This window comes from Populus euphratica, unplaced genomic scaffold (assembly GCF_000495115.2).
Source record: "Populus euphratica unplaced genomic scaffold, PopEup_1.0 scaffold438.1, whole genome shotgun sequence".
Taxonomy (NCBI): Eukaryota; Viridiplantae; Streptophyta; class Magnoliopsida; order Malpighiales; family Salicaceae; genus Populus; species Populus euphratica.
The window spans coordinates 190,586-200,299 of NW_011500097.1; the positions used below are offsets into that span (position 1 = coordinate 190,586).

General features: G+C 37.4%; 2 protein-coding genes across 8 annotated transcripts; both read right to left on the reverse strand.

Moving 5' to 3' along the window:
* Positions 1 to 2,110: 2,110 nt before the first annotated feature.
* LOC105109330 (RING/U-box superfamily protein) lies at positions 2,111 to 7,292 on the reverse strand. Of its 7 annotated transcripts, none has more exons than XM_011004016.1 (5): positions 7,012 to 7,292; positions 4,869 to 6,519; positions 4,716 to 4,772; positions 2,749 to 2,875; positions 2,111 to 2,661 (listed from the first exon to the last, which is right to left on the reverse strand). In XM_011004016.1, exon 2 carries the CDS (start codon positions 6,438 to 6,440, stop codon positions 5,040 to 5,042), a length of 1,401 nt encoding a protein of 466 aa, XP_011002318.1. In that variant the 5' UTR covers positions 6,441 to 6,519; positions 7,012 to 7,292; the 3' UTR covers positions 2,111 to 2,661; positions 2,749 to 2,875; positions 4,716 to 4,772; positions 4,869 to 5,039. The 7 variants fall into 7 exon arrangements, with proteins under 7 accessions (XP_011002318.1, XP_011002317.1, XP_011002316.1 ...); XM_011004015.1 differs by having other exon boundaries at positions 2,749 to 2,879; XM_011004014.1 differs by having other exon boundaries at positions 4,716 to 4,779.
* A 269-nt stretch (positions 7,293 to 7,561) lies between these two features.
* Positions 7,562 to 9,287, reverse strand: LOC105109331 (uncharacterized). The gene has a single exon (XM_011004017.1). The coding sequence runs from the start codon at positions 8,815 to 8,817 to the stop codon at positions 7,855 to 7,857; it is 963 nt and encodes a 320-aa protein (XP_011002319.1). The 5' UTR covers positions 8,818 to 9,287; the 3' UTR covers positions 7,562 to 7,854.
* Between the last annotated feature and the right edge of the window lie 427 nt (positions 9,288 to 9,714).

The following is a 9,714-nucleotide window of genomic DNA, read 5'->3' on the forward strand; positions in this document are numbered from 1 at the left end:
ATCCTTTTTTTTTTTCCCTTTTTTAATCGTTGTCATCCCTACCCCTATCGCTATTGCTATCATATCATCATCATCATCATCATCCTCGTCATCAGATGCCTCTTACTGGGTACCACACATGCAAGTTGCTAGACACGCAGACAAGGTTCATGAGGGAACTGCAACCTCGAACTCTTGTGATTATAAGGTGGTTCCCCTACTGGCAGGGCTTGTAGGGTTCATGTTCTGTTCCTTCTTTTTGCTTATGTAGAAGATGAAAGAAAAGTGAGAGGCATCCTTGACCAGACAACTCATTGTATTTTACACATGTAAGCAAGCCCATCCTTTGATTAATTATCAAGGACTTTCTTCTTTTCGGTTAGAAAGTGCTTTTGCAAATATTTATTAATTAACATTTGCGGTTAGAAAGCGCTACTATTGGAGGCAAAACCATACATGCTATGCAGCCTAGCCTAGCCTAGGGTTTCATGAAATGATGAGTACTTGATTATCAAACCATAATCAAGCAGCTGAATATGATATGTATCACATCATGGTTTACATAGTTCATCATAGACAAACGCACTGCAAGAATTGAACATCTTAAATTAATCACACAAGCTGTAGGATCTCATGAAATGATAATCATGGATCTTTCACGATGAATCAGAGTCTGATTTAAGGCAGACAAGAGTTGCAGTGTAATTTAACAAAATTGTCCGATTTGACTTGTAATTTGAATAACAAGGGACTAATATTTTGATTTTTTTTTTCCCTTTCAAACCAGCACTTTTCCAAGAACATACTTGAAAAATATCACTATTTTCAGAAAAGTAACAATCTTAATGGACTGCACTATTCAAATTAACCCATTGTTCCTGGCAAAGCAACCTTAAATTTTGTCTTTTTGTAAACAATCCAAACAAAAAATTTAGAAAAAACGAAGGTAAGAAAAAGTATCATACAAACCTTACAATGTTTGTTCATAAGAATAACCGACACTAAAGAAGAACAGGGAGAAGCACATCAATGGTGGCCCTATTGTCTCTAGAACTTTAAACTTAAACTCCATGGTATTGTTTGTGCAATAAGTAAAAGAAGAGAGTTGTAGTGGAGAAAAGAAATTAGACATGGCACCTCACTAGAGATTTTAACGGGGGAGGATGAACATAAAAATGGCAAGTTGGGCCCCGGACGAGTGAAAGATCGAGAGAGATAGTGATTTGATAATTAAAAAAAAGTTTGTTACCCGGTTATGGATGATAGCAGTAGCGATTAAATATGTGCAATGATGAAAACTAGAAATAATTTTATTTTGCATTAAATGCAGCATAAAATCAAGGCCAGAAGAAAACAATTGTGTGGAATAGTTAATGATATGAAGATCATAAGCAATATCTAGCCACCAAGATAGTAATTGCCATGGGAAGAGTTCAAGAAAGAAAAGACGAATTACGCACTTTTGAATTAAAATCTGAAATTGACTCTAAAAATAATTAAAATAAAAAATAATATACAAGTTTTTTGAATCCCGGCTAGATATAGCGAGCCAACACCATATATAATTAAACCTATAAAATTATCTAGTAAAATTTTAACCCAATTCAAAATCTAAAATATGGCTATTTTTTTGAGACTATATGTTTAATATCTTCAGGCTTGCTCATGTATTTTAGCTAGTCTATTTGATTATGTACGTATTCACAATCTATATATAATTTTTCAAAAATATTTCTTGGTTGTGCTATTCATTTCATTGAGTTGTTCATAGTAACATAACTCATTAGCCTGTGATATTCTCTAAAACATTTTGAAACTGTGTTAGTTTTAATTATTATTATTATTTTTTAATTTAGAAACGTGGTATTTTAAGAAACCACCCATCAAATTAGATATAAGCAATCGTAGACATGAGTCAAAATCATAATTGCACTAGAAACAAAGAAGGGCCAAAACCAAACCCTAGCATATTGTTATTAGAACAAGGCATCATAGCAGGACAGCTGTGTTGGGCTTAGTGGACCAGTTCGAATGCCAGCACACACACACACACTCCATTGCTCATCCTGTTCAAACACTCTCGCAGGAAACTCATGATAGCAGATGGTAAAACCAATCAAACAATAAATTCTCAATGCCTTCGAAAAGAAAATCCGGCAAGACATTAATGCTCTTTGTCGAAACATTGAGGAGGAGAGACCAACCTTTACTTAATTGTCAATACAAATCCTTTTTAAACACCTAATAATACCTCTCCAATAGAGTCCACCAGAGAAGTGGCATGCGTTTAGGATAACTTTAGTTTTTGAGAAGCTTAGTGTGAGATCCCACTCTTTCACCAGTAATGAATCACTAGCCTGTAGGGATTTCCCTCTACCACTTTGCTAGATCACGTACTGAGATGCTCGACTCAATATGTGATCATTCATGCTCTCTTTTTAAGAGATTATCAATGGATTGACTATTAGTGGGATTCACAGTTCAAACGAGAGCCCTTTTCCCTGCAAGACCCAAGCAAATATGGATAATCTTCTAGTTCACATTCTAAGGAAATAGGGCCAATCCTACCCTCAAAGTTGCATGCACAAATTAAGATAAACACTTCATCTGAGGCATTCTTACCTCCCCAGCTAATGGTCCATGGACAGTCATTGCTTCAAACTGGTTCACAATAACTTGCCCCTGCAGAAGTTTAAGTCGTTAGCCAAGTGAAACCAGAATGAGATTCCATATGAATGCAACACTTTCAAGACTGAAGGCATATTATACCAGTTCTAAGAAAGGATATAGGGATTCTGCATTTTTTAGTCACTTGTTTGGGTAATAGAATTTGCCAACACCTTGAGCATCAACCAGAGTCCAATGAGCAGGATTTTCCACTAATCCGATAACCCTCCTGTCTGTATGCAGAGAAAGCATTTTGAGACATAAAGATAATAGACATCGTGAAAACCAACACTTCAACCTTGAATGCTATTTGAGATATGTGATGAACTTGCGAACAGATTCTTTTCTTGTGTCGTGTTTATACTTTCAGGAGAACAGAGAGTTGTTAGAAAATCAATTACAAATGTCAAAACTAAATTGAGCTTTCATACGTTTAATTTGTCTGATAGTCTGACAAATCTTTTCTAATTTTCAGAAAGCTTTTCTCTGTGAAATTTGGACTTTTCATAAATGGAGTTTGCAGATGGGACAACACGATCATATTTAGCTTGTGGCAGGAGAGTTTAAACAAGCCTCTATTGATAATTATTTAACTGGTTTATGGTCTGACAACGGTTGGTTTCAAGTCTGTTTTTCTGTGTTCTTAAAATTGCTCGACTCTGCCATATTGTCTGCCTACAGTTTTTGCTCGTGTTCTTTTGCATATTTGGAACATGTCCTGACACTACACCTTATCATTTTTAAACATTCGAAGAAACCTATAATTCATTTTTTTTGACATACAAAATCAAAACAAAAAATATACGAATATACGTAGGTTACCAGCCAACAGACGCAACGTTTTAACACGCATGAACAAATAGTTAATGATAAAACATCATTTAACCATTCTCTTGCCACGATACCATGAGTTCAAACTGCAAAGTTTAAAACGCAGTAATACTAACAGCACAAGTGAGGGATCAAAGATAAATCATCACAAAACTATTGTTGCATTAATAAACATAAGAATTCTGATTCTCCCTTGGAAGACTAATATTTCCCTGCCACCAGCAAATTAGGTCAGGAGCTACCACTTGGTGGAATCTAAAATACCATTGTTAGTTTCGGTAGCGATTTTTCTGGATAGACCAACTAGTTGTAGCTCTAGCTTAGAGTAACGAGTTGGTAAATATGCGGTCAATAGGTGAAAGTTCAGCTGTGCAAGTAATTGATGTGTAGTGTGTACTATGTCGTGTAAAAGGGTTCAGAAATAGCCAAGCAATTGTAACTAGGCCAAAAAATTTAAGGCTCTCTACCATGTAACCTTGCATGAGACCTTCCCTTCAATAGTCCAAGGCCTATAATGTTTCTTTCAACTCTGAAACTATAACCATTTCTATAATCAATTCATTTCCACACCTAAAATATCAAACTTTGCACACTTAAACCCCCCAAAACTAAAACCTCAACTAAACCTAAGTCCCTCTGGAAGAACTCCATGTATTGATGATCCATGAGATGGTTTTCTACTACTATATTTATATTTGACATGTAATGTATTTTCTAACAGAAGTAACTAGATTACTGTTCTATCCCTAGTCTAAAAAATAAGGGACATGAAAAACTATGGAGCAAGAAAGGTAAGAAGTATTGTCATGCACATGAAACTGATGTAATTGATATGAAACAAGGATGGCAAAGTCCTCAATCCAAATCTGCTAGCAGTTTGATATTAACCAGGCATGCAAGATATCTTAATGAAACCCATGTGATAGCCAATGTCATCTTTCGACAAAGCATCAACTAGTTGTTTGGATACTGTTACGTGTCTAAAAAATTTCACAACAACATGGTATGGTAATGTGTAGAAAAAGAGAAGCCTGTACAAGGCTAACAGAGCAACAAAAAGTTTAGGTGTGAAGTCTCTTGTCGCACTGAATTTGGATATCACAAATACAAAAGAACAGGGAAGCAAAAAATTCAAAAAGGAAATAAAAAACTAAATAAAATTATTGAACATGTATATTGTATATAACTAAAGGCAGAAAGAACCAAACGAATCTTTCACCAAGAGTTCATGCGCGTACCGGTTAAATAGCTGCTTTCTGTCTTATAGAACACCTACTATGCAATCAAGGATGATGCTGCGTGCTTCGGTAAACGTGTCTTTAGTAAGAAACCACATAGATTCCCAATGAAACAGCCAGATAATAAATCTACAACAGCAAAAGTATAAACACCTGTAGTGTGATCCCAATATTTTGCTTAAATTGCAATTGGCACTCAATGCCTAGATTGGCAAACACGGTCTTCATAAACACAAACATGTATCAGTTTCCAACAACACAACTAAATCACAGTACTCAGACAAGGAACATGCAATCAATTTAACCCTTATTTCTATGGCTACATCAGTTCAAGCTTCTCCTTCTACGTTCACGGTTATGTGCATTGTCTGCTCCTGCAGCTCTAGGAACTTCAACCCTTCTCCTGGATGATGAAGAATTTGTTTCTACACTATTGTCCACTTCTGAAAGCCTAAAAACTAGATTTCTTCTTCTAGAAGATGAAGAAATGGGCACACTAAAATTGCTTTCTATAGCAGTACCCATTCTATGGCTTTCCAATTGAGAAACAGTGACAACATCGTCAGGCCTGGAAGAAGAAGCAGACTGTGGCAATGTAGAATCAGCATCGGCAACAGTATCCGGGTTCTGGCCGTCAGGTTGAATAACAGCAGCAATGCTTGAAAATGAATCTCTATCAGCAGGACGTGAAGATTGTTGATGGTTTCTTCTCCCACGATGGCTGTGCAAAATTGCCCCAAGGTCCTCAAATAATCTTTCAGTAGATTCCATAGCAGATTCCATTGCAGAGTTCACTGCAGATGAAAAGGAGGATAGTGAAGCAGCTCCTTGAAACAGTAACCTAGAAACTTGAACAGAACGGTGGTGCTGGCTCCTGTCTGCTCCTATGGAAGGCAGTGCCTGAGAAGTACTGGTTCGATTTGCCAAGAAACTGATTCTGTCAGATTCAAGAGGAACACCATCAAGACCCTCTGACGGAGGTATCTCCCCCATTGCAATGAGCACATTGCCAATATACCGCATTCTTTCCTCAATGGAAGAAGAAAATGCACCGTGATTAATGAGTTGTTGTCTCACACTCTCAACTCTTTGTGCAGAGGGCCTAGGAGGAACCCTCAAGCCAGACTCCTTTAACTTGAGCTTCTTGTTATCATCACTGTTTCCATTGCCATAAATTGGAATAATACTTGTATCTGTAACCTCTTCCACACAAACAGGGCATTCTTTCACATTCGAGTAAACATAAGACAGCTGATAGAAGCACGGCCAGCAAAACAGGTGTCCACAACAAGTTAATATAGGATCTTGTGCCATATCAAGGCATACGTTACAATCAAATACACTCCTCCTGTCAGTTCTGGCCTTCTTACCATTCCCATTCCTGCCTAACGCTTTAGCTATCAAATAGGTACTCTTTCTTTTGCCAAATTTATTCATCTCATCTCTCCTTTCTTCAGTAGCAACACTAGCCTCCCCAATAAGCAGCTCACCATCACTGCGAACATTAACAGTAGCTGGTTCCACAGAAACATTCACTGTTTGAGGGGTAAAGTGACTTTGTCTCCATCTCTGTCGTTGTCTAGCCCTGAAAGTAACTGCTTCAAGCTGCCTGAGGCGTTCTTCTATATGACCATGGGTGTTTTCTAATTCATCTCGTATGGATGCTAGTCCCAACAGCGAGTCATTGGAAGGGTATAAAGGCTCTTGGTTCAAATCAAGATCCATTATTTCTAGCAAAAAACTTACACCAATCTGATTCAAAAATCTTTCTACAACAAAAACCAAAATCTCAATATACCCTACCCTGCAAAGAACAATAAAAACACATTCTTTAACTCAACCAGAAACTGAAATTTCCCATTATCTTAAACTCCCTCAAAACAAAAATTAATTGACACAATTATCACTCTCTGAATAAGTAAATAAGAGGGGGAAAAAAATCCAAACTTTACTAAACTAAACCCTCCCTGCATACCCAAAAAAGAAAATCAAAATCAGCTTAAGAAAAAAAATAATTAAAATCCAAACCAAATCGAACTCCGACCAAAATGAAAAAAAAATAAATCCAAAACCAGCTCAATCATTGATTTAGTCACTAAAAAACAAAACCCAGAAACTGAAAGTTCTCCCCTCTATATTTTTAATCTTTTTTTCAAGCAAAAAAAAAAAAAACCATTCATCTTTTGAGGCCCAAGAATGTAAATAAGACCAAGATTGTAAGCAAAAACACAATCAAACAATAGCAACAATAATAATCAAGAAATTGAAAAAGAAAAGAAAAGAAAAGGATAAGCACCTGTATGGGGCAGATGAACAACTCAGGTCTTCTTCAAGATCAAAGATTTATCGATAAAATCATTTTATAGCAATAAATAAAAGTCAAAGCAAGAGGTGGTAGTTGTTTGAGGGATTGATTGACAGGTGCTTGGTTTCTTGCATGTTCCAGGCCAGCTGGGTATAAAGTGCTGTCGTTTTGAGCACTGACTTTGATGTCCCTGAGGATTTAGGATTGGAGTTGTGGCACCAAAGCTACTAGGTCAAGAAACTTGGGTCCTGTTATATTCTTTTGAGAGCTAATGATATTTTTGGTGGTTTCTGCTTTGTTTAAATCTCCATTTTAGTCCATATACTCTTAATTGTCTTCTATTTTTGTCCATGGTCTTCGAGAAAAATCAATCATGTGCCCATGGCATTGTATTTTTAAGTAATCTATATGGAGAAAGAAATAATTTGATTGATTAAATTCGAATGCATAGAAATTAAATAATTTTGATATGTAATGTTTTTTTGTCGAGTATATAATTTGTCTATATATATATATATATAAACTTTAGAACACAATGAAATGTCTTAAATCACAATTTTCTTCTCAGAAATCAGCATCAACTACAACAGATTATTCATGGGGACAGTGAGTTGATCTTGATGGCTAGTAGCTTCCTTTAGTGCAAATCTTATTCCCAAGTACTGATGATGATCATCATAATACAACAATTAGAATTTAAGGGTGCGTTGTTTTTTTTTACTTCCCAAGGATTCTGTTTTTCTCTTGCAAGAAAAAAAATATCCTGGAACCTCAGATTATTAAAGCATAGAGAAACAGACGTTGTCAATACACATGAAAAATCTGAATAGATAGCTAAAAACTGGAACCACCTCCAAGGTCCATTCCACCTCCAAATCCTCCAATGTCAACTCCGCTTAATGATGATGACAAATCCACACCACCCCCACCAAAGGTGCCTCCAAGATTAATACCTCCGCCACTATTATTTCTGCCACCACCAAGACCACCGATGCCAATACCAAGTAGTGCTGGCAACAATATAGAGCCTAGCTGGTTCAATGAAGAATTCGCCTGCCCCCTTGGTCTCCCATTAGACATAGGCATATTTGATCCAAAAACATTTGAGGTAGCAGCTTTTGGCACATAATTGTTGGGGGCAAGGTTTTCCATGACAGGAACTGTTGCCAGTGGAGTTCCAACGGCCTGATACCGAGGAATACCTGATACTGGTGCTGCTGATTGGTAGTATTGGGCTTGAGCTTGAGCTGGATTTGGCTGTGATACGGCACAATCCAAGTGAGCATCAAATCCACAGAGGTTGCACCTATAGAGCCATTGCTTGGAACCAAAGTTGTGGCATATGTCACAAGAAAAGCTCATGTTAGGGTAAGGAACAAAGGGTATAAGATTCAACTGGTGATGATGAGACTGGTGGGTGAGCACCAAGGGCATGGCCGCACATGTGGTATGGATATAAATGTTGCAAGTTCCACAATGGTAAGAGAAACCATTTCCTTGCTTCCCACACGCATCACAGTTGAATAAGTCTCCAGGATACATGGGGGTTGAGAGGAGAGACAGAACATGGTTTTGGTGATATGGATGAGTGATCTGTTGAGGCATCTGGGAACAAGAAACATGAAGAAAGTAGTTGCACTGTGTGCAAGCGTAGATCGATCCCGAGATCTTGAGCTTGCAACATGAACATGAAGCTAGGCAAAGCGTCTGTTGGGGCTGGTAATTGGAGAGCTGTAATGGGTGTGGATGGCTGAAATGCTGAATTGCAGCTTCAGTTTGGGCAGGTAGCCTCCCCATGAACCTCAGATTTTCTCTCTTCTCTCAACTTGTTTTTAGTGGTAAATCAAACACTTCTGCTCAAATTCGCATGATATCGACACACGGTGCTACCGTTGACTCTGATATCAAGCAAGGTCAACTAAAGACGCGGTAGAGTTTCCAGGCAAGTTGCTTTTGTTTAACATGTTTTGATAACCATAAGAGCAGTAAGGGATTTGAAAACTAAAACTCTGAGCTGGATGGAACAAAGTAGCTGGTTGGTGGCAGGCCATGACAAATTCGTATGGAACCTAACAAGTGGTTCACAGGCAATTTTTACCAAGTTGCAAGGAAAAAGGTTGGGGAAATTGCTGAACCTACTATTTACTGTGACAGGCTAATGATGAGCCTAAGGCTCAATTGCTGACATTAAAAGAGAGGTTAATTGACAGTGCAATGAATTGATTCTTCAACCTTGCTTTCTTTCTACTTTCTCAGCACTTCCTACACCAGAAACCACTCTTAGCACATAGAAAGCAATAAGACCTTATAACCATCGAAGAGATTCAACTTTCTGGCAATGCCACTTTGGAATAATGAACCTTCAGAGAAGCAACTAGGTCCGTTCTCACCAAATCTTATTCACTGTTCAGTTAGCCGCACTCGTTGAACAAATATTATGCTTCTATAATTATACAACCAATCTAACTATCAAATTATATATTATTATTGACCTTGATTTTTCCTTATCTTGAGGATGTAATAGAGTACGGAATGAGGAGATACATATCCTGATATCCCAATATAAAATTCTAGTTGACTTTGGGGTTAAGAGAATCCTGCTTATACGCGACCTTGCCTGCCAAATTCTAGCAGTAGAATTTACTTGATCAAATACACTAAGATGGAGGAGATGCAGAAGTTGAGAGCAGAATT